Below are 24,404 nucleotides of genomic sequence, written 5' to 3'. Positions count from 1 at the left end.
TATGTCACATCTGGGCCACTAACAGCATCATCCTGGAGCCGGTGGCAACAGGAAAGGTGTGTGGATTTGGCCATTGCTGGTTGACAAAGTGTGCAACAGGATATGACTCTCTGCAACCACGCTTGGATGTCCCCCTGACATTGGCTGCTGTGGTTAGGGAGGATGGAGAAAACAAGGAGGATTATTTTGGGGGTAGAGGAGTGGCAGCACACACTGACTCTGGGTTTCAGTGGGGTTTTTGAGACAGCTCCTCATGTTACTCGCCGGGTGGGTGCTGTTTTGTGGAGACAAAGACAAGGTTTTCCTGCTCCCAGGCATGGAAAAGGATGCTTGATGCACTTAATTGGTGCATCTCTCTGCATATGAGACATAAAGCATAGGTCTAGTTTCCAAATCAGGAGCTACAGCTCATGCATGTTTACTATATGAGAAACAAAAGAGCAGGGTATGAGGCGTGATGCAGCACGAGCCTCACATCAAGGGAAATATTCCCCTGTCTTCAAAGGGTCCTGGCTCAGGGCACCAGTCCACAGCCACTGCAGAGGCCATGGAAATAAGCTCCTTTTTGAGCTGGCAAATGTTGTCTTGTTTTTCTACTTGAGGAGTAGAAAACAGAAACTCACCTAGAGCTCTGCTCTGCTGTGCAATTTGTGGTACCAGATTTAATAAAGGGCTGTGTGGGAAGGAGTGCAGAAGGGAAAGAGAAAGGAGATGAGTGGGGGGAGCAGGCAGCTGCACTGCACCAGAGAGCATTGGTCTGCAGCATGCTGCCAGGGACAAGTGAGAGAGGCAGGACAGCCAGGCCACAGGTCTCCTCTTTGGCTTCTACTGTTGGGAGCAAGATGCGGAGCTGGCCCTGAGGAGCCCAGCCTGGGGACAGCCAGGCAGAGAAGAGGCAAAGCCCGGCCATCCCTTAATGTGTGGCCACCACACAGCCTCCACCAGGCTCCACTGTGCAGGGTGCTGGCATGCTGTGCCTGTGGGATGCCCCTCAGTTGTTGCCAGGATCACCCTAGAAAGATACTGGGCCTGGCACCCAAGAGGGGACAGGAAAATGGGAGCATGGATAAAATCCTTCATCCCTTTGCCTACAAGTCATGGCACAGTAGCAATTCTCAGAAACTGAAGTCTGGACCCCACCCTGGGCTTGCTCAGTGGCAGCCCCTTGCTTTTGGGCTCACCAGTGTGGCCTCAGGCATCCAGGGGGAGTGCAGGACCTTGTATCATGCAACAAGTGAGCTGAATAATCATGGTAGGAAGAAGGGAAACATTGAACACCAACAAAAGCCCTGGGAAACTATTTTATTGCTAGCAAAACTCTGCCGGTCTTTGTTTTGTGAGTGCACTTCCCATGAAATGCAATTGCTCACTGTGGTTTTAAACTGAGACCACCCTGAAAAAGAAGGCAGCTTCCATTAAATTGAATCACTTTTCCCCAGAACTGGAATGACAGTGGTAATGTTGATAAGGAACAATAGCTGTTAAGTGAGAGCATCATTTATATTTCCTATTAAATCACTGTCATTTCCAGCACAAATGGATCACGCATGCATGTCATGCTGATTTACAGTGATAAAGCCTTAGTCGTGATCAGTTATTGTAGTGCCTAAGCAGAGCATGAAAGGTGGCACAAACATGCAACTACACTGCACCAGGCCCAGACCAATATTTGGATCTAACTTAGCATTAGCAGATGAGCTGGTGCAACAGTGATGGGAATTTTTTCAAAAATGTTCATATGCCCATCATCAGTGTAACCTTGAAGGCTATTGATCTTCTCCATCTCCCCTTTCCAGCGGTCTTCAGAAGTGGAAAGGCAGGAAGCAAACGGAGAAGGAGCAGCAGCACATGACTGCCATAGATCTGACCATGGAGAGGCAGCACAAAGCAAATGTAATGTCCAATGAATGATTCAACCTAAAGACTAGACACTCAGCAAGGAGAAAGTGGGGTTGCTGAGTGCAGAAGAAGGCAAGGTTGGACGAGCATCGGTGTTGCAGCAGTCATTCAGGGAAGGTTTCTTCTCTTGAGGATGTTTTCCAAAAGTTGCTGAGCTTCTTGGAGCCCATGGGCTGCTGCCACACTGAGCAGTTTCTCCACTTTCCTGAAGGACATGAAACCTTCATCAAGAAAATCTAGGAGGAAGTCCTAAATTCAGTCCTAGCTAAATTTTAATTACCCTGGCTTTTTTAAGAGGAACAGAGCTACTCAATCTGAAAACATCTGTAAAGTTAACTTTCCCCTATTCAGAAAATGATCTGATTTTCCTTCTGCTTTTTCCTGTGGTCTGAGCTCGTATGTTCTAGGTTTGGTGATTTTCTCTTCTTAGTTGAAGGACAAATAGCTTTGGAGTTCTTGAAATACCACCAATATGTGACTCTGATCATGCAATATGCAGTGGAGACTGAAACAGAATTCACTGGCTTCAAATCACAAGGTTTACCCAAACAATGCTTTCTTAGCTTTGTTTAGCTTACAACTGCTCTTTTCAACCTCATTTTTAATTTTCAGTCTTGGAGCAAATGAAAAGACTCAAAATGAAACAATACACAAAATCACAAAAGGGCTGGGTTTCACTGTGATGGGATCAGTTGTTCCAGCTTCACTTAGCCCCAGAACAAGCCTCCACAGTGACTGTACAAAGCACAAGGCAAGTCTTCTTTGTCTGCAGGCCTTGCTGGGAGCACTGGTGTGTGGTGTGTGCACTTGCACATCATGGAGAGAAACTCATCCCAGGCAGTTTCAACCCACCCCCAGGCAGTCAGCAGGAAACCTCTCATTGACCCCACTGAATGGAAGGAGGGTGAAAAGGGAACTCCCTTAAAAGAGAAAGGCAGGTCTTTATAGCAGAAAATTCACATGTCACTTCAACAGCTCTTTCTACACCAGTACAGATCTTGTTCCTTGCCCTCACTGGGAAATCATCATGGAAAAACATGTGCAATCAGACCACAGGCATTTTAGGGACTGTGACACCTAATTTTAAAAATGTCTTTGGACTAACTGTGGTTTTCCATTTCCCTGCTGCAGGTAGGGCTGCATTACTGACAATACAAAAAGAGGGCATTAGAAATGCTGGAGTAGCTTCATGCATGGAGTACCTAGAGCACCAGGTTTCCCTCCCTCCCCAAGAGGAGCTGGGAATTGAGATGTAATAGGAAGGAAGACGATTATCTCAGGTTACCCTTCTTCAAGTGCCATGGTCATGTTTCTGAGTGTCCCCACTGCCAGGTTGAAGGAGGAGTGGGGATGGCCCTGCCCCGCAGCTTGCCTACAGCCAGGAAGAGACAAGCGCAGAAAATGGTAAGAGAAATACAGAAGAAAAAAACCTGAGTTTGAATGTTTTCAAGCAAGGTAGGAATTGCTTTTGGCTGAGAGAGTTACTTTTCTTCCTAGCAGCTGGTACAGTGCTGTGCTTTGGATTCAGTATGAGAATAATGTTGGTAACACACTGATACTTTGGTTGCTGCTGAGCAGTGCTTACCCTAAATCCAGGATTTTTCAGTTTCCCACGCTCTGGCAGTGAGCAGGTGCACAAGAAGCTGGGAGGGAGCACAGCCAGGACAGCAGACCCGAACTTGCCAAAGGGATATTCCATGCCATGGAGCATCATGGGCAGTGTATACACTGGGGAGGTTGGTCAGGAGCTGCTGACTGCTTGTCAGGGATGGGCTGGGCATTGGTCAGAGCATGATGAGCAATTGTACTGGGTATCACCTCTGTTTCTTGGAGTTTATTCCTCTCTTTTATTAGTATTGTTATTGTTAAATTTTACTTTATTTCAATTATCACACTGCTCTTATTTCAACCCATGGGTTTTACCTTATTCCAATTCTCCTCCCCATCCCACAGGACTGGGAGAGAAGGGGAGAAACCAGTGAGCAGCTGCATAGTACTTAGTTGCTAGTTGAAATTATACCATGACAGAGCAAATAAGGAAAAAGTTATGTATCATTCACTTTTTGAAATATGACTCCTTTGAAATTTCAGGCCCTGATTTGGGAAACATCCTTATTCAGAAACGCATGAAGGCTTCAGCATTTCTCTAGGTATGGATGTCTTTAATGATGCCTTCTTGATTTACACCTCCTGCTGCCACAGGCATAGTTATTTCCACCCTAAAAGTCCTGCAGCTTGATGCTGTTCTATGCCTTGAGCAGGCAGAGATAACATCCAATGTGCCTACTTCTCTCCCTTTGCTTTTTGGGTAGCATAGTAAATCTCCCTCTCCTTAATCCTTCCCATTTCTCACCAAGAATGGGAGTATTCTGGGAGATGCAGCCCAGGCTTCCACCGCGAGTGTAACTACTATGGGTACCACAGCAAATGCACACACAGGCATGGCTGCATCACTTACGTGGCAGAAGCCTCTTGGGAGGGTGTGCTGAGAGCAGGAAAATAATACACTGCTGTAACTTGATTTCCTGTTGCCTCAGCAGCTCCTGGCTCACTCCCATCCTGCACCTGTGCATTTTTCCTGCTGCCCACCTGCAGTGCAAACCTTCCCATAAAGCCACACAGCAGCACCAGGATCCCTCTGCACTCTCACAGCCAAGACACTTCCTTTTTTCCCACTGATTAAAAAAAGTAATACTAGCAGGTGGGGAAAGTGGAGCAAAGTGTATAATACAACCCACAGTGAGAAGTCAGGAGCTCCTACTGTCCCTGCTGCCACCTGTGAGCCTCCTTCCCACCAGCACAGGACAGCTCAGTGCAGCTTTCCCCCCAAAACACTGCCAGCTTTTTCCTCCTCCCATACCACAGTAGCCTTTCCCCAGAAGAAGCCAATTTCCCATGGCAGGAATTTCTTGGGGGATTTTTGTGCCTCACCTGAACCAGTGCATGGCCATGTCCTCATTTTTTTCCACTCCAGCTCCTGGGTGTGAGACAAGGCAACAAAGTCACAGACAGGTTATAACATACAGTGTCCAAATCCAGCAGTGTGTTGGTACCACAAAGCCACATTTGTGGTTCTGGCTTATAAGCACTCACACTCTGGCAGCAAGTTAGCCGTGGGTTGGAGAAACATTACCTTGCAAATACCTCTGTCCTAGGATGTGCTGGGCATTGGGGTACCCCAGACGAGCATACACATGAGCCACATGGAAATGGAAATCCTCATAGCACAACGGGATGTAGAGCAGGAGGAGGCCAGCAGTGATTACAGCTGCCAACTGTAAAAGAGAGGAACAGTCACAATGCAAGGAAGAAAATAAGCTGAGGGCTAGCTACAGCAAATACTTTATCTGAGTTCTGAAGCCTCCCAAAGCTATTCCCCACAGAGAAATGGGAGGAAAGGCCCACACAACCACAGAAAATCAAAGTCACCTTTGATAAAGAGCCGGTTCCAGAACTTCCACTGATGCTGGCAGAGAAGGCTCTGCTGAATTCAGTGAGCAGTGTATGAACTCCCGAGTTAATTTCCCCTTTAAGCTCTGCTACAGCAAAGGAAACTACAATCATTTAATTTTCTAGTGGTCCTCTTGAAGAAAATGGGGAAAAAACCCCTAAGGTGCCACCAGGCTTTTAAAAACAATTCATCAAAGACACATACCAGAAGGAGCCTCATTCTCCAGGCACCTGGGGACTTGTGGCCCATCACTGCCCACATAATTGTCATTCAGATGTGAACATTCACAGAATCACAAAATGGGTCAGGCTGGAAGGGACAACAGGGTGTCATCTGGTCCAACCTCCCTGGTCAAGCAGGGTCATCCTAGAGCACATTGCACAGGATTGCATTCAGACAGTTCTTGGATATCTCCAGTGAGGGAGATTCCACAGCCTCTCTGGGCAACCTGTTCCAGTGCTCAGTCACCTGCACAGTCAAGTTCTTCCTCATGTTCAGGTGGAAGTTCCTGTGCATCAGTTTCTGCCCATTGCCCCTGGTCCTACTGCTTGGCACCACTGAGAAGAGCCTGGCTCCATCCTCTTGACATCCTTCCTTCAGATACTTATAAATGTTGATGACTTCCCCTCTCAGTTGTCTCTTCTTGAGGCTGAACAGGCCCAGCTTCCTCAGCCTGTCCTCATCCCTTAATCATCTTCATTGCCCTGCGCCAGACCTGCTCCAGGAGCTCCATGTCTCTCTCCCTTTGTGAACATCTGCAGCTCCTAAATCCTTTCATTCTGTGTTAAAGTGAGGACATGCCTATACCTGACAGGAGAATAACCTTGAGTCTGAAACTCTTCTTGCATCCAAGGTATAAATCAGTGAAAAGTCTGATGAACTGCACCAGCAGGGAAAAAAATATGAGAGACCAGAATTAGACTGTTTGCTTTTTTTTGGTGCCAAGTTGGATTTTCTTTGGTCAGTGAGCTAGCTATTAGATTCCAGTGAGAGGAGCTGGCAACTTATGCATCCGCATCTTGGCAGAGTCAGATATCCCTGGCTGGGGGAAGAAGAACATACTTAGGAAAAGGCTGTAGGAGACCCATGTGGAGCCTCCTGCCCACAGAGGTTACCAGAAGCCCTTTGTCTCCCTGCAGGGGAATGCAGCGTGTCTTGCCAGTGGTGCCAGCCCTGTAGAAGGTAAAACCCTTCCCTAGTACAGGGGAAAATGGAGACCAGGTACAGTCCCAAGTGGAAGACATGGTTCTTTGAAAACATCAAGGAGGCAAGTGCTGATTAGTCTCTCTCTGCGACTCTGTGCTGAAAGAAACCATGTCAGTGGTGTGGGATCTGGAGGAGACCACTCATACCTCATCCTTCAGATCTGTAGCTTTGGTGAAATAGTGATGGACTCTTGGACCTGATGTTTATGGGGACATGCTGAAGTGCCTGCAGGTGCTCTGCATGCCACAGTCCCTCCCTTGTGCATGCAGAAGGAGAGCAGACACAAGTAGCCCTTTTCAACAGCCAAGTCAGAAGTAAGCTCCAGGGCCTGTCCAATTGACCACAGCTGTTGCAGAACAAGGTCACTTTTTCATCTGGGCATAATTTCTTGCTACAGCTACTTGTGCATGGTGGCTACAGCATGTGTGTGGGTTTGTCACCATGTCGTGTTCAGAATGAGCCAAGGGGACAAGAAGCAGCTGCAAAGGATGACGAGATATAAGAGCTTTAATAGTCAGGGGCTCTTCTGGCCACTATGGATGGTTTGATGCAACTGATACAGACAGGTGCAAAAACCAACTCCCCCTCACTTTTTTGGGGGTAGGGGCAGAGGGTATAGTGCTCGAGATATACACAGACCATTGCAAAGTAAATGACACATTTAGATCCTGATCTGCTGCTCAGTTGTCTATATAGCTTGAGCACAGAGGTGATGTGGGTTTACAATTCCTTGCTGTTTCATGGGGGCTCCTGCACTCCCACACACCACGATCAGCTACAGGGATTTCTGGAGGCAGCAGATTGCCAAGAGCTTGTTATCTCCTAATTGGGACCCAGGTCCTGGTTTGGGCCCATCCTTAATTGGGATTAGTGAATGCTGGGGATTAAATTAGCCTAGTTAGCTAATTAGGCTAAGGAGAAAAAATAGGTAAGCAATAATGACATACAAATGCTCCAACATTTGATTTTCTGACTGATAATCTTAGGGATGTAGGAAACTTGGACACACACACCCCCATTCAGCCTGTGTGGTGCTGTTCTGAAAGTGCTGATGGGAATGTAAATCCCTGTAAGCCAATAGCAAGTCCAAGAGGAAATGCAAGTCCTAGATCAAACTGGTTATTGCTGAATGCTTTTGATCATATTTAAAAGGAGGAAATTATACTCCTGGTAAGAAGTGCTTCTTGCTGGAAACATGGCTGATGTTAAAGGTCCAGCTCAGGCAAAGCTGAGTACAGACCTGTGGTGAAGGGTAGGACAGTGTTTCTGAAGCAGCGCAAAAGCTGATGAGTAAGGGTCTGGTTTCACACAGTGGCCGTGGGCTGTTACTGTGATATTTTGTCACTGTTGCAGTGGCTGGGGCTGGAACATGACAGGGAATGTTTCATGCAGCTGCAGGAAATAGGGTGCACCATATTGCAAGAGGCAGTGGCCGTGCTTTTATAGGTGCAGATCTGTGACCTGCAAGATGCCCACAGCTGAGGTGTCTCCCTTGTGCTCCATGATAGGTTGTCTGAAGCCTCAGGAAAGGAGTAGGAAATGTGGCATTTTGGAGGAGCTGTTTCTATTGCAAGTCTGGTACAGCCAATACATGTAACAGCGAACAAATGACCAAGTCAGTGAAAGGGGAAAGGATATGGTGGGACAGGTGCTGCAGGTCACAGGGGAAACCTCTGTGACCATGCTCCACTGCCATGGGGGGACAGCCTGACATATATGCTCTCTGTGGGACACCACCTTTCCACAACGATGTCCATCATGATCAGCCATGCCCTGATGGCAGCCTCTACCCTCACTGCTGCAGAGATGCTGTGTCTGGCTCCTCTGAGGCAGGTGGCCCAGGAACCTCTGGATGTTCACTTTTTGTCCCAACAAAATGGAGCAGAGGGTAGGCTTTCAGCTTTTTGCAGTTGTGTAGGCACTGACATGTAGGGCAAGTTCACATTTTACAAGGGAGTTCCTTTAGAAATCCCCCACTGAGCATCCCTAATCTGATTTGCTTGTTTGTTTGTGTTTGGGGTTTTTTTTCTATTTTCTTTTCCTAAACAGCAAGAAAAACTGAGACCTATGCATGACAAAAGGCAGGTGCACAAAGTACTGGACTGCACTGATCCCAGCTCAGGAAGATGGTACCACAAACAGCTGTTGCTTGGCTGCCCACCAAATCTGAAAAGGCATCTGCAAGCACACAGCTAGTCCCACACAAGCAGAGACATTAGCAAAAATACTCCTTTGTCCTCCACTGTGGTTACATCTGAGTTCAGGTAAACGTTGTGCTATTTTAAGTGTCTCCAAGACCAAGAGAGGAAGGAAACACAGCTGCTGGTGGAGGGGGCACTTTGAAGTAAGGTCTCCCTGCAGAAGGGATGTAAGAAGGAGCTGCAAGTCCCCTGGGCTTCCTCCAGGTTGATTGTCTGCAGCACTTTGCCCTCACAGCCAGCACCAGGGACTAAAGGCACCAACAGTCCCTGATCCAAGAGTTCCTCAGGGACCCCAGCTGGGCAACAAGTATTACTCTACCTCAAATGCAGGAAGGAACATGGGCAACCTGTTGCATTGCCCAGTGCAGAGATGTGAAGCAGATCACTGCCCTGAAACAACCTTTGTAGTCTTGGGTGACAACTCTCAGTTGCTCATCAAACCCTTTTCTTCTGTGGTGACTCATCAGAGACTACTTTGCATGTTTGAACCCTGCATCCTTAGGGCTGCTCTAAAGCACAGGGAAGCCCAGTGGTATTGTTGGGGCTCTGCTGGGGAATCAGGCAGTGAGGGAGATAAATCAGGCCGTGCATGTGTATTTATGCAACCCGGTTCCTATGCAGCAGCTCCAGCACTTTGACTGTACCATCACCCACGTGCCAAAGCCAGGTGAACAGGATCAAAATTATGACCAAGAGGAATGCCTAAAAATCCCACCCATAATCACTGCCCTTGAAGATGCCATATTACTGTGTGCTAGCAAAAGCCTCTGCTCCTCAAACTGAGAAAGGCATCACCAGCCTTGCAATTTTGAGAGGCTGTGGTGCGCAAACAGCTCCTGTGGCTTTGACTCTGGCACCAGTGGCTTTCAGAGGCAGGGTGTGACATAACACCCACTGCCAGCACTCCCACCCTGAGCCCATCCCCACACTTACCTCCCAGCTGCTCCATGCCAAGCTCGGAGGGTGGGGGTTCCCACCCCCCAGAGAAGGATTTGCCCCACAGGTATCAGCTCTGCCCCTTCCCTGCTGTCGCCACCGCACTGCAGGCTTCGTGTCCCCCATCTCTCCCTCCCACAGGAAGTCCGAGCACCTCGTTTTAAGCTGCTCTGCTCTCTCTCACCAGGCACCACTGTAGTTACAAAAATGCTGCTAGCGAGGATTTTCTTGTTATTTTCTAAGTCCGTGAGAGACTTTTCTCTCTCACAGAAGAGGTAGCAGGGAATGTAAACAACCCAGACACCTGCAACCTTGAAAAGTCTTGTTTATGGTATAGTAGAAAAATATTTTGACAATGGATGTTTTAGGATTTTAGCCAATCACCCCCAAGGGGTGGCTGGCCCTTTGTCCAATTAGGCTATGAAGAAAAAAGTCTATAAAAGAGTTTGTAAAATAATTAAATAAATCAATCTTGCTGCACAACTCCTGCCTGCTGGATCTTCTCCTCCTCCTCCTCCCTATGGCTGCGGGACACGGTGCTATACCGTAGGAACCAGGCCTGCGGTAATATTTGGTGCTGCCCGACGTGATCTGCACTCTCTGACGTGTCCTGCTGCTGCGAGCTAAGCCGAATTCCTCTAGAGGTACGCTGCTCCCCTTTGCCCCCGGGACCGGGAGGTCCGACAGAACTGAGAAATGGCAAACAGCGGCTCACAAACCGAAGCTGCGATGCTGGTCTGGAAAGGTGTGTTTAGCATATTGCGCACCTCCATTCCTGAAAACTCAGTTCGGGAATTATTAGACTGGGCTACTTTAAAAGGGATTTCCATGGACAGAGATACTGCCCTGGACTTTGCCTTATGGCAGGAACTCGGATGCGCTGTCCGACAGGAGCTCCCGACTGGGGACTCAGCAGCGTTAGAATTATACAAAACCTGGCGTTCATTATTTTTCCTGCTGACAGACCTTGACTGTGATAGCAGGGCTGGCTCGCCTATCTCGGTGATGAGTGACGGAGGAATGTCCGAGGGGGGCCCCGTTGACTGGGTTTCCGGGGAAAATGATAATGGATTCAGAAACCCCCCCCCCCGGCTCCACAGGCAGAGCCTGCGACGGCTCACCCTGCACAATCGCAGGACTCCGCAGCCCCCAGGAACCCCGCGCCGCCAGAGGCGGGGGGGTCAGAGCAGCGGGAGGGCGCACAGCCTGCCTTTCCGGTCGGCTGGGCAGCGGCCACGGCTTATCCAGTGCCTCAGATCAGCGGCTTAGCCACTTGGATGCCCAGAGAGGCTCCTAGCTCGGTTTCGTATGGACCTGGATCTAACTTCTTAGCCGGCGTAGCGCCGGGCGTGCCTGCCCCGGGACTCCCTGGGTGTGGTCCGCTGCCCTCCCTGGCGCTGGACTGTTCTGCGCAGTCGCAGAACCGAGCCATCGACCTCTTAGTGCAGCATTTGCCTTTGCTGATGGAGCTGCCAGATTTATCCCGAAGGATGGAGGAACTCCTCACCCTGTTAGAGCGGCGAATGCCCGAACCAGCGCCGCCCGCGCCCCCCCCGCCATCTGCGGGAGACGCGGCTCCGAGCCGAGAAACGGCGCGGCCGGCGGCGAACCCGGCAGCGGCGCAGCCGCGGGAAAACCCGGCAGCGGCTGCGGAGACGCGGCCAGAGACGGCGGCTGCGGAGCAGCGGGCAGGGGGGGAAGCACCCAGAGCGACCCCCGAGAGCGGGCCAGCGGCAGCAGCGCCGGGCGCGGCTGGGGAGCGCGAAACGGCAGCGGCAGCGGCGACCGCGCCGAACGCAGCTGCTGTGCCAGAGGCGGCGGCGCCGAGAGCGGCTGTAGCCTCAGAGACGGCGACAGCAGTTCCAGTACCAGTTCGGTCGGGGCTGGCCGAGACGGCCTCCCGTATAGAAACTGGTGCAAAAACTGCCGCGCAGCCAGCTGCAGTCTGTCCTGTCTGTTCTGCCTCTAGCGAACTTAGCCAAAGTGCCCCTCCACGTAAATTTCTGTTCACTCCCAGCACCCCAAAGTTGCCTTTGCCTGATGATTCCTCGTCAGGCAGTGAGGCAGATGAGGTGCTGGCCCCAGGTCGTCAGGCGGCTGTAGCCGCGCGGCGAAGAAAAAGGCTGCGCCGGTCTCGCCCCTGGACCTTTCAGGACTGCACAGTAACAGTGCGTCCGACGCATTACAATCGCTTCTTAGAGTCCCTTAAGATGCGAGCATTGGAGGAGGGTGACTGGAGGTCATTAGAAATCCTTGGAATGCCATATAGATCTGAGGATTCTGGGGGTAACGGGGGAGCTGTTACACTCCATCCACAGGCGGTGCCAGAAGTTCAGGATGGTAGTGCTTCCCCTAAAGGGGAGATCCAAGCTTTCCCAGTGTATAAGGCTCTCCCAGATTCAGGGGAGCATGACAAGCATGAGGTAATTGCCTGGAAAGTTGCCCAGGACCTCCAATCCAAGGTGGCACAATATGGACTAGGTTCTGCTGAGGTTATGCAGATAATAAGGGTGATAAATACGGATTTGCTTTCTCCATTTGATATCAGACACTTAGGTCAAATTCTATTTCAACCTGTACAATTTACAGTTTTTGAGAAAACCTGGAGAAAGCTGGCCGGCAAGACTGCATTAGCAAATATGCAGCTCCCTGCTGCTGATCCTAGACAGACAGCAGGAGTGGATGCTTTGATGGGGACTGGTCCCTTCTCTGATCCCAGTCTACAGGGTAATTTGCCCTCTAGCATCCTGCAGCAAGCTCAACAGGTCGGCATGGCTGCCCTGTTGAAAACCATAGAGTTGTCTGCGCCCAGAAAGCGATATACTGAAATAGTTCAAGGCAAATCAGAGTCATTCCTCTCTTTTGTAGAGAAAGTTGCTGCTTCTCTTGAGAAGCAGGTTGAGGATGACGGGTTAAGACAGATGTTATTAAGGCAGTTAGTGAGGGATAACGCAAACGAGGAGTGCAGAAAAATCATAGATGCCTTACCAGGGGACCCTGAGGTAACAGACATGGTCGAGGCCTGTGCTAAGGTGGGATCTGGGAACCAGAAAAGGTCTGCTTTGGCTGCTTTCCTGCAGCCTGTTCACGCATCTTCTGGTCGTGAACCAAAGCCACCAAAACAGGTGAAAAGACGGAAGCGGCCTAAGCCGAGCCAAAAAGAGAACACACCGATCCCCCAGTGCAAGAGGTGTGGCAGGCCAGGCCATTGTACGGGCTACTGTAGATCCCGGACTCATGCCGATGGTCGGCCTTTGTCGGGAAACTTCCACCGGGGTGCAAGGAGGGGGAATTGCTCTCCGATGCAGTCGCTCCCCCAGAGAGTGGCACAGGTACAGGCACAGGCCTACCCAGCCACCCTAGAGACAGCACCCAGGGATCAGACGGCACCCACGGATCAGACGGGTTTGACGTCCACACCGCAGCCACAGTCGTCTTAGACTCTAGCGGTATTTATAAGGTTCCCTTGGATGCATATGGACCCTTAGCCCAGGGATCCAGTGCGATGCTGGTGGGAAAATCTGATGTTGCCCATCAAGGAATCTTAGTGCACTCAGGAGTTATTGATTCTGACTTTAAAGGCCAGATTTGCGCTATGGTCTCCATGCAAAACCCCCCTGTAACTATTCCTGAAAAGACCTGCCTTGCTAAATTAGTGCCTTTTAAGTCTTGTGTCCCCAGGGTAGAACAAATTCAGGAAGATAACGGCAGTGGATCTACGGGACTTCCACAGGCCCTCTGGACTGCAGACATCTCTGACCAAAGGCCACAGATGACATGTACCCTGGTCCTGCCAAGCGCCCAAGCACCCCGGATTCAGCTTCGAGGTTTGATTGATATGGGTGCTGATGTAACTATCATCTCCTTCTCTGCGTGGCCTCCCTCATGGCCTTTAGCCCCAGTGGGATCGGCCATTGCAGGATTAGGAGGAACCACACAGAGCTATTTAAGTGAACGGCCTGTGGTGGTGAAGGATTCAGAGGGACACACAGCTACAATTAGGCCTTATGTTGCTACCACTTCCTGTAACCTTTGGGGACGGGATGTGTTGGCAGCTGTGGGTGTACGGATTGGGACAAATTTTAGCAGGGGTCACTGTGTGTAAGGGCGCACAGTATCCTACACTGCCTTTGTGGTGGTTCATTAACACACCAATCCGAGTCAGACTCTGCTCAGTTAGTTGAACTAAGGGCTGTTACCATGGCTTTTCAGCGATTCTCACAGGAACCTTTGAATTTGGTTACTGACTCTGCTTATGTAGCAGATATCACCCAACGCTTAGATTGTTCCCTTCTGAAGGAGGTGAATAATGCGGCTCTGTTTTCGCTGTTGCAAACCTTGTGGTCTGCAATTCAGGCTCGAGTGCATCCGTATTACATTCTGCACATTCGAAGCCACACCAATTTACCAGGTTTTCTAACGGAAGGCAATGCCAGGGCTGACATGCTGGCAAACCCTGCATGGGTAGGGCCTCAGCCTGACAAAATTGCACAAGCCAAGGCATCGCACGGTTTCTTCCATCAAAGTGCACATACCCTGCAGAAGCAGTTTCATTTAACGCCAACCGAGGCGCGCGACATTGTCAGCGCTTGTGCTGACTGTCATGGACTCGCTGCGCCTTTGCCAGCGGGGGTAAACCCCAGAGGGCTAAAAGCCTTGCAGATTTGGCAGTAAACCCCAGAGGGCTAAAAGCCTTGCAGATTTGGCAAACGGATGTAACTCACATCCCTGAATTTGGTCGGCTGAAATATGTGCACGTGTCTATTGACACTTTCTCCTCGGCTATGTGGGCTACTGCTCACACTGGAGAGAAGGGCCGTGATGTCATTGCCCATTGGAAATTGGCTTTCTCAGTCCTGGGCGTGCCAGCTTCTGTGAAAACCGATAATGGTCCTGCCTACGCCTCGGAGAAGACACGGCAGTTTTTACACCTATGGGGTGTAGACCATACCTTTGGTATCCCACATTCTCCTACTGGCCAAGCCATTGTTGAACGCACTCATGGTACCTTGAAGCGTGTTTTGGACAAACAGAAAAGGGGAATGCATGGAGAAACCCCACAGAGCCGACTAGCAAAAGCTTTGTATACAATTAATCACCTTACAGTACCACAAAATTCAAATAATCCTGTTATTCTGAATCATTTTTTCTCATTGCAGTCTGCAGGTGACAGACAACTGCCCCGGGCAAAAGTCTGGGTGCGGAATTTACTCACTAACCAGTGGGAAGGCCCACATGAGCTTATCGTCTGGGGTCGTGGGTATGCTTGCGTTTCCACAGATACTGGGATACGGTGGCTACCTTCAAAATGCGTTCGCCCTGCCCTACGGCACCAGAGGCAGAACAGGCAACCTCTGAATGATGACCAGAACGCCAATCATCCAAACGGTGACCAGAATGTAGAGCATCAGCCTAATGACTCTTCTGATGATGACCAGGATGTCAACCATCAGGCAGATGGTCCTTCCACAAGCAGAGACTGAACTTTAAATTTCTTGTTATGGAGTCAGATAGTTAAAGCCTTAAGGACATATTTAGAATTAATAACTGATGTAGATTTCTATTTGGCATTAATAGTAGAGTTGTTCTCTTATAAAACAAAAAGGGGGAATTGTAGTTACAAAAATGCTGCTAGCGAGGATTTTCTTGTTATTTTCTAAGTCCGTGAGAGACTTTTCTCTCTCACAGAAGAGGTAGCAGGGAATGTAAACAACCCAGACACCTGCAACCTTGAAAAGTCTTGTTTATGGTATAGTAGAAAAATATTTTGACAATGGATGTTTTAGGATTTTAGCCAATCACCCCCAAGGGGTGGCTGGCCCTTTGTCCAATTAGGCTATGAAGAAAAAAGTCTATAAAAGAGTTTGTAAAATAATTAAATAAATCAATCTTGCTGCACAACTCCTGCCTGCTGGATCTTCTCCTCCTCCTCCTCCCTATGGCTGCGGGACACGGTGCTATACCGTAGGAACCAGGCCTGCGGTAATACTCCGGGAAAAGTTTTAATATGAATGAAGAACAGACAGTAAAAATGGTATAAAAAGGACTCACCTCTAGCATCAGGTGTGCTCTTGGCAGAGCGCCAAGGCACCCAGCCATTACCCCTTTGCTTTACTTTATGTGTCTCTTATTGCCTTTATATTAAACCCTTTAAATTCTCACAGGAGTGTGAACCTCGTTTTTCACAGGAGGGCAGAAGGCGAGGCCAAACACTGGCACTCGTGTTTGGATGGGAGCAGCGAGGTTCTGCCCAGCCCACCTTAGCACTGGTGGTATTATGGAGAGTGTCCCCTCTTTCCTTATCACTCCAATGAGTGCACAGGCCAACACACTGCCAAGCCCCAGCAGATTTCACTGCTGTATGAAGCTGTTCTGCACCAGAGAGGGCAGGGCCTAGGAAGTGGTGGGCTTTGCCAGACAGGGGGATCCCATGCAGGCCCAAGCAGGTCACATGCAAACACCAGGCAATCACAGAGCATCGCACACAGATCTCTGCATTTTGTGGAAGCCACAAGGCCTGGAAAATGTCTCTGTGTCTTGGGAACCCTGCTCAAAGCCCCTGACTATGGCATTGGTGGGGTTCCTGTATCTGGTAAGGGAGGAGATCTTACCTACAGTGCAGACAGCTTCAAGAAAGCCATTTTGTTAAACATCCCACTGCTGAATAGCAGTGCTTTAAGGAGACCCCCAGAAATGGAAGACACAATAGATTTGTCTTCCAGAGGCTAAAATAAGTGTTATGGTAAAAGTGTCTGACAAGACCTGACAGCACTTTAAAGGGCTGTCATTTCAGTGTCCCACAGCTGACAGCTCTGTCATTCAGCTCTCAAACATTACCACATATGATAACCCACATCGCTTTCACTTATGGATTAAAAAGGTACAAGTACTGTAATACTATGTCCTTAGTGCCCTAAGAATTTCTTAAGGTAAGACAGATGCAAGATGAGCTTTGCATTTTTACTTGGTTCATGTTCTGCATGGGATGCTCCCTGGCAACTGGTCCCAGAAGGATTTAGGACCTTTTGTAAAACCATCTCTGCCACATAGTGGGTACTGCTGGGACAGCACCTGGCAACATCCCCTCTCCATTGGCAAATTCCTTTTTTTTTTCTTTTTTATGGTAAAAGTTGCAAAGGCCTGAAACTACTCAAGGTTATCCAAAGCCTGGATGGGGCAGTGTTAATTAAAGGTGGGTGTGAGCCCTCAGGCCTCCCTGGGAACACATCTTGGCACGAGGCTGAGTGGTTCAGGGGATGCTGCAGCTCTCAAGAGCTGGCAGTGCACTGTCAGCCCCAGTGCAGCTCTGCATCACAAGTCCACAGCACAAGCCCAGCCTTACAAGCAAACACCAAGGTGTGTCTGGCCTCATCCCCTGCCCTGGATGTACAGGGGGGAAAAGCAGTGCAATGTAAAAATCCAGGCTACATGGAAACCTCCATCACAAAATAAAATCTAAATATTTTAAGGTTGTGTCAGTTTCCCTGATATTATCAAGGGGCCTCTGAGTTTCCTGCTGCCAAATTATCTTTATAATGAATTAGACTGTAGTTCTGCCTCACCAGAAGAAAGGTGTGGATCCACACCTCAGGGAGCAGAGTTTTTCACTGGACAGTAAAATATATAAAGAATACTAACTCTAAATGCAATTATCCTTAGGGTATTCCCAAAGGCAGTAAAGCATCTGTGATTCTCCAGCTCTGTGAAATTTATCACTACCAGGTATGTCAACACATACTCTTCAGCAATCAACAAGACCTGTTTGGGGAAAGACTTAAGTGCAGGCAGAATAAGCATCTTCCAGTGTTATACATCTTAACTGGGACTTCCTGAAAACACAACGTCATCAAGCTAGACATTTTGAACCAGGCACCACCATGTTTTCAAACCCATTTCCAAGCAGCTGTTTTCTCTCAGTCACAAGTTGGAGATCAGGGCACCCCTGCTAGCTGTGAGCTTTGCCTCACCCCAGTAAACAAGGACTCACTACCTTTCTTTCACACTTGAGGCACCGGGAAGGAAAGGCACAACACCTTCCCCCCAAGCCTCCCTTAGTGTTGTGGATAATTGCCATCTACTTTCCAGTTTGCTCATGATTAGGCAGGGGGATCAGATAAAAACCCACTGCATGCCACACAAGGAGTCTGGAAAACACCTACCTGTGACAGGTTACTAATACTAATTGGCTGCGACTGTGAAGGTGGCACCTCTGCAGTTGTGGACCCCCCAGTTCATTCTTCTCTGCTCCACCAAGTGCCCTGGTGCATGTCCTGTGGCTCTTCTAGAAGAGCATTAAGATGGAGGGGCTGCTGAGTTGAAACCCAGAGAAAGCCCTGGGCATGGGGAGAAGGAAACAAGACCTTCAGTAAAGATAAACAAACTGTACTTCTTTTTCTCCAATCGTACTATGCTTGCCTTCAATATGGGGTTAATAAGAGGATTGAAGTATAGTCGCAGTATGACCCAAAATGAGTTCACAAAAGGGATTGAATTATCCCTTAGGAAAAGAAAAATGTCTGGGCACTGTTTGGAAACTAAAAGCAAAATTATCCTCTGTAGCTGGGGTACAGCAGCAGGTGGCTATGATAGAAACAAGGGGACCCCCAGATGCACACTTTTAATCTTGTCTGCTCAGGGAAGGATTGGTAGATTTTGGGAGAAGAGCCTCTCAGAGGTGGAAAGTGTTTTCTCAGAGTTCAGGAAAAATAGATGAATTGCGATGACAGCCTCTACCTGTTGCTACCACACATCCAATACTTCTCCAGTTCCCCATAAAACAGCCATTTAATTAAGGAGTCAGCTTGACAAAATTAGAATAAACTCTGCTGGAGCTCATTGATGACCAGATCCTTTTTACTGCCAGTTTTCCTCCAAAATGAATAGCAGGCTATCATAGACTCCATCATAGATGACTTTTGCCTGGCTCTCCTATTTGCCACTCACATCAGTATGGCTGACTGCCTTAAAAATAGCAAAATCAGCCAATTTTCCCCCTTTCCCATATGACTCATCCAGCACAACACTGATTGGTACTCATTTGTTTCCCAAAATGCCTATGTGATTGTGTCCAAGTTAGCAGCAGCAGCATTTTTATGAAGCACTTTTAGCAAAATGTCAGTGGCTTTGCCCAAGCTCTGATAAATATCTGCTTAAGATGAACTGAATCCAGCAGGGACTTTACCCCAAAGTCTCAATTCAGCAACACAGCTAAGTCCACACTTAAATTATTTTCTATTAAATTATTTTGCAAAGTGGGATGAACAAATGAGTCAGGGCCTTGAGTCTCTGGCATGTTCAGCAGTTCCCAGGCTGTTTGCCCAAAGCTTACTGACAAAACAGCAGTAACAACTGTAACAGAACTCACCTTTTCAGTGATGAGGAGAAAACCCAGTTGCACACATCCTCCTTCTTATATGAGGTGGGAACCAGACCAGTAAGTAGTTTCCTGTACCCATTGAAAGATAAGATTTGGGATAATTTTTCCCCTATGTATATAATGGATGAAAAACTGTAGCATGAAAAGCCTTTTGTAGATGCTCCAACGTTTAGAAAAAGCTGGCTAAAATGAATTCTCATCATCCAAAGGATGAGTGCTCAGCAGAGAGATGGAAGAAAGGTTCCAGTGCCACTGAGGACTGGCACAGCATTGCCAGCCCAGCTGGTCCTTTCCTGACCACTTTTATACCTGGCTGTACGAGGGGAATGAGTTTTGTGAATAAAACGCATGTTCACAACCTGTCAAGGATGCAGTCTGGTGCTCCATAAGTCCCATTTAATAGCTAATAAAATTCAAACCAAAAACCAGAATCCTGTTGGATAAGTAAATACGAAGCCACTGTGATGTGTTTCCATGCAAACTTTGCTGGAGCGGTGACAAGTTGCCACTCAAAGACCCTGAAGATCCCTTGGTTTCTTGCCTGTATACAACGATGGCACCTGCCTTTGCCATCCTCATTCACGTATAGAAATTACCTGCCTGGAAGTTGGCAAGCACTCATTTACCCAGCAATCCCAGCTGATCACTACCTTATAAATGGGCAGCTCAGATAGTGCAAAATTTCTTTTCAGGTATTTCTTCTGTATTCACCTTGGCTCCTGAGGATGGGAATTTTGTGTATGTCTCTCTCTGCCTCACCACCACTGCTGTAGCACCCAGGTGTCTTGGCCAAATAGCAAGACCACACTGCAGCAGATGAGCAGAGCTAAATCTATCGTCCATTTGTCCTAAAGCTTGCTGGAAACTCCTCTTAAAGCTTTCTTGATCTAACTTGCTGAGACAAAACAACCAAGGCAACTCCCATCTCCATAACATCAACACTAAACTGAGCCAGTCCTGGCAGGTAGCAGGTCTGAGCAGTAACCTGGGGACTTCAGGCACTGCCCTGATTCAACCAGACAAAATAACACAGCCCTGATAGGCTTTAAGCATCTTAAAACCAGCAGTCACATAAACCTCAGAGTTCACTGATACATCTACTGGCATCCTGTTACCTCTTACATAACAGCAAGGGCAGTTTTCAGTGTAGCAGAAGCACAGCATGAATCGGGGGCGGGGGGGGCAGCAGCACCTGTGAATGAGATACACACCCTACATCATAGTGCAGGAACTATTATTGTATTTCCTAATTCCCAGCTGCGTACACTCCTCTGCTCCAGAAGCCGTGGACACCAGCCACGGCTGCCTCAGGCCTTGCAAAAGTAACACACCCAATTTTCCGGTTTGCTCTGACCACCGTTTGCATCCCTGTGGCAAAAGACAACAGGTTGGGGTTTTTTTTTGCTTGATGCAGGAAAACACTGGCCTGAGGAAACCCTTTAGAGTTCCCTTTCCTCTTGCATTTGTTCAGCATAGAGGCACAGGGTACTTATGTTGGTGAGAGCAGGGAAAACCAGATTTGGGCAGAGGGGAAGACAGCAAGAGACTACAAATTTTCTCAGCAGAAGCATCATGTGGTTACAATGACTCTTCCCTCAGTAAAGGCAAGTGGCAAATGTCTTTTGACTATCTACCTTTGAATAAAGGTGCTGCAAGAGGAGGCCTGTGCTTGTGTCTGCTCTCTAAATAAACCAGCCTGAATGTATAGTTTACATTGCAGGGTCACAGAGCATGGGCTTTTCCCAGATGAGGGCATTTTATTAACTAAAGAAATGCCATGAGACCAACAGTAATCCACCCAGGATGCCTGGAGCAAACTCTTCTTTTGTAAATGGATAAGGAAGTTACAGGTGCTTTAATGCCCACAGCTATAGAGAGAGCACCTGGTTGCCTGTGGCCCAGGCATTCTGGTACCAGAAATCTGGGATGTGTCTGTAAAACTGATACAGCAGTGGCTGAAACTGCAAACAGACTTTGGGCACAAAGGAGACACAGGAGAGGGTACCCCAACAAGTCCCCTCTGAAGTCTGAAACTCAGGGAACTGTAAAGGCTGTTCTGACCATTCAGGTACTCATCTTTCAGTGCAAGTAATCTGTTCACACACAACAGCTATCAGAGGCACCAGGAACAGATACATCCATAGGTTCTTTCTCCCTCACAGGTACACCTGGCTGAAGGACCTCTGCTGAGAGGCAGGGACCCTGCTGATGTCACATTTCATTACTTGGATCTCCTGGTCACCTCTTTCAGCCTGGTTTTCCTCCTCCAATCCCATTAACCAGCCCACTGCCATACCTAAGAGAAGTCTCTAAAGCCATAGCATGGCAGGATGTCATTTTGAGAAGAAAAAGCAGCGTGAAGGCCCAGTTTCTTGAACTGCTCTACCAGCAGGTTGCAGGGTAGATGCTCCTGCACAGGGAAGCCCTTTAAGAACATTACCTCATCTTTAGGACAATGAGTAGGGGATGAGTGCAGTGAATGTTGGAATTTCAGGAGAGTTTTTCTCTGCTTGATGTTCTGTTTGCCAAAAGAGAGGTGATGGGTGGTTCCTACCTTGGCAATGTATTGTTTCTGTCTTGTGAGCAAATCTCTCTTCTTTCCTTCTTTCTGATGGGCAAGGGCCATCGTGTCCTGCCCTCTCCAGAGGATGAGGAAATGAATTCAGTGTGAGAAGGTAGCTGAAGGGCCACCTCATCCTGGTAGCCAGCTCAAACAACAGGATTTGTTTCTCACTTCATGGCATGAGGGTGCCTCATGCTGGTTTCTGCTCTCCAGTTCTGAGCAGGCTAATGTACTTCAAACTGAAGTAGGCTCCTCCAAGCTTCGCATGGCTCTGATTACATAGCCTCTGCAATCTTGAGTAATTATCATTGCCAAGGGCTCCTCAGAGTTCAGCACGAGGACTGCCAAAATTGCAGTGCTGCAGAGGAGTCCCCTCCCTCAAAACTCTTTCTGACCCCAAGTGCTGCTGGGAGAGTTGGGAAGGGAAGATCAGCTCAAAATAAGAAGGCTGGATAAAGAAAGAAGGCCTTTCTTCAGTTTCAAGGGTGCAGCACTAACACACCATTTTTTCGTGTTGCTTGCAGCACATCTCAACTCCACTGTTCATGAAGCAGCTTGACAAGGGAGGAGTTGTTGTCCCCACTGGCTGGGACTATGAAGCACGTCCTTGGTAGTGAGCAGGATTTCACACTGCAGACACCCTCTGTTGAAAACTAAAAGTGTAGTCTTGAGTGTCAACACAGACAAGTTCATTTCTTGAATCTAAGGGTAGGGCTATGCCAGCAAGCATAGAAATGAGGGTGGCAGAGGAGGCTAACAATTCATGGCAGTGCAAAGATCCAGCCCCTGCCAATGATATCCCACTTGAAGACACTGCTTGACACTAAAACCTACTTGCACTGGGGGCTGGGGTGGGGAGTGGGCACAGGATATTTTCCCATAGCTTGAACCACAGCTCAGCTATGACTCTTTTGCAGCAGCTCAGGAGAAAAAGGAGAATTGCTGGATATTTCAAAAAAATTGAAGAGAGAAGACAAAAAAAAATCAGACACTGGTTTGGGGACAAAACCATTAGCTTGAGCTGTCAAAGAAGAACAGAGAAACCAACAGGGAGGCTCTGGGAAAAGCCAACAGAGGAAAGGTCAAAATACTGATGCTCTGCAGTGGAGCTAAGGGATGGATGCCCAGGGCAAAGCCACAGACATGCCTCAAGGCCAGAAGGCTTAATCCCTCTGCCACAGGAGCCGCCTTACACTTAGTCCTGTCCCTGAGCAGTGACAGGGAAAACTGCAGGGTCAGGAATGCCCCTCTCCCAAAGGGCATTCCTCTGATGCTGCCCCTCCATTCAGTGTCACTCCATGCCTACGGAAGCACCACAGCAGGAGTCTGCAGAGCCCTCCCACTGCCTGCGTCCTCCACTGCCCTCCGCACAGCATGCTGGAGCTAACTCGCCTTTGAACTGCACTTTGTTGAGCTGTGCTTCAGCAAATTAAACTATTTATTAGTCCAGGCTTAATGAAGCCATTCACCACTCAAAAGGTTCACCTGGAAAGCCCACAGCGTTACCCTTGTGGTGGGGAGGCTGTAGTCAGTGCTGAGAGCATCCCTGTGCAAGACCCAAAACACAAGCAGTGGCTGTGCCACTGCAGGCAGGGTTGCCACTGTCCTGGGTGCAATGCTCAGGCCCCATAGACATATTTGGGTTCTTCTGGTTGACTGGGGTTTTCTACAGGGTTCTTTCCTGAAAGTCTTTAGGCAGCCTGATGATTTGTAAATATTTTTCCACTGAGAGCCATTGGGGTAGATGGGTGGCCAGAATAGCTCCAAAAGAATAAAAAATACTAGTCCATGGCTCATTAAACTAACATTGCTGCTCATCTGGAGCACAGGAAACTGCTCCTCCAGACCAGGAAGAGAAAAATCTTCATTTTAAGCACCAAAAGGCTTTCCATGTTTTTTTTCTGGAATAACTGCAGCCACTAAGGAGTAAATTCACTTCCAGGAGAAAACACTCAGGAGCCCACAGGGATTCACAACTGCATTATAGGGAAACAAGTGCCTCAAAAATTTACAGGTTTTTAGGAAAATAAATGTTTGTTTTGCCTCGCTCTTGAAGAGAGAGAGAGAGAGAGAGATAAAAAAAAAAAAACCCAAACATTCAGGCAAACAAGTCTATTAATATTTACATAGAACATAGGCATATATTTGCTCCATAATGTGTTAGCTAGAGAACAAACCATCTGCAGCCCTCCACCCAAAAAAAAAAAAAAAGGACTCCCAGGTGCGAGTACCAAAAAGTCCTGCTAAAAGCCTCCTGACCTGGTACAGCTCCAGACCAAGAAGGAAAGAACAGAACCACCCTACCACTACTCCCTTGGAAATGGTTCATATTAGCAGTGGGGGCTTTGCTCCTCCCTGAAGCCACCTGTGGACAACTCCCATCAGAGCCAGCTGGTGCAGCTCACCTAATCACAAGGCTGGGTTTTTCCCCTTTATTTGAAAAACAGCTTGATTGGGCTCCACGTGGAGCATCGTGCTCCTGTTACTTATGTTATGGTTTTAAAGGCAGTCACAGTGATTCACCTGTGAATGATGTTTACTGTGTCCCAGTAGTCTGCCAAGGTTTCTGTGCATGACCTTGGTCCCAAGAACAGAAGTGACAGGTAAAAATGCCCAAGGAAGAAAAACGGAGAGGTTTTCTTATTTTCAAAATATTTTTTTATTGTTTTTAAATAAAGTTTCTGCTTAAGCCAAGGGAAAATCTGAATTTGTGGCCTGTCCGCTCACCTGTGTACGGCAGCAGCCCTGGCCCCTTTGTGCACCACTGGGCTC

At 48.3% G+C, this 24,404-nt stretch overlaps 1 protein-coding gene across 7 annotated transcripts; it reads right to left on the bottom strand.

Annotated features, from left to right (window-relative positions):
• Positions 1-1,009: 1,009 nt before the first annotated feature.
• LOC138109574 (sel1-repeat-containing protein YbeT-like) lies at positions 1,010-24,018 on the bottom strand. Of its 7 annotated transcripts, none has more exons than XM_069013231.1 (6): positions 6,703-6,924; positions 5,555-6,230; positions 5,033-5,174; positions 4,831-4,876; positions 3,185-3,271; positions 1,014-2,104 (listed from the first exon to the last, which is right to left on the bottom strand). In XM_069013231.1, exons 2-6 carry the CDS (start codon positions 5,618-5,620, stop codon positions 2,008-2,010), a joined length of 438 nt encoding a protein of 145 aa, XP_068869332.1. In that variant the 5' UTR covers positions 5,621-6,230; positions 6,703-6,924; the 3' UTR covers positions 1,014-2,007. The 7 variants fall into 7 exon arrangements, 3 of the variants coding, with proteins under 3 accessions (XP_068869333.1, XP_068869331.1, XP_068869332.1); XR_011150609.1 differs by lacking the exons at positions 1,014-2,104; positions 5,555-6,230; positions 6,703-6,924 and adding exons at positions 17,853-18,026; positions 19,058-19,138; positions 23,892-24,018; XM_069013230.1 differs by lacking the exons at positions 5,555-6,230; positions 6,703-6,924 and adding an exon at positions 9,691-9,983 and having other exon boundaries at positions 1,013-2,104.
• Between the last annotated feature and the right edge of the window lie 386 nt (positions 24,019-24,404).

This window comes from Aphelocoma coerulescens, chromosome 4 (genome assembly GCF_041296385.1).
Source record: "Aphelocoma coerulescens isolate FSJ_1873_10779 chromosome 4, UR_Acoe_1.0, whole genome shotgun sequence".
Lineage (NCBI taxonomy): Eukaryota > Metazoa > Chordata > Aves > Passeriformes > Corvidae > Aphelocoma > Aphelocoma coerulescens.
The sequence above is the reverse complement of the archived record's forward strand: the minus strand, read 5'-3'. Positions and strand labels throughout refer to the sequence as shown.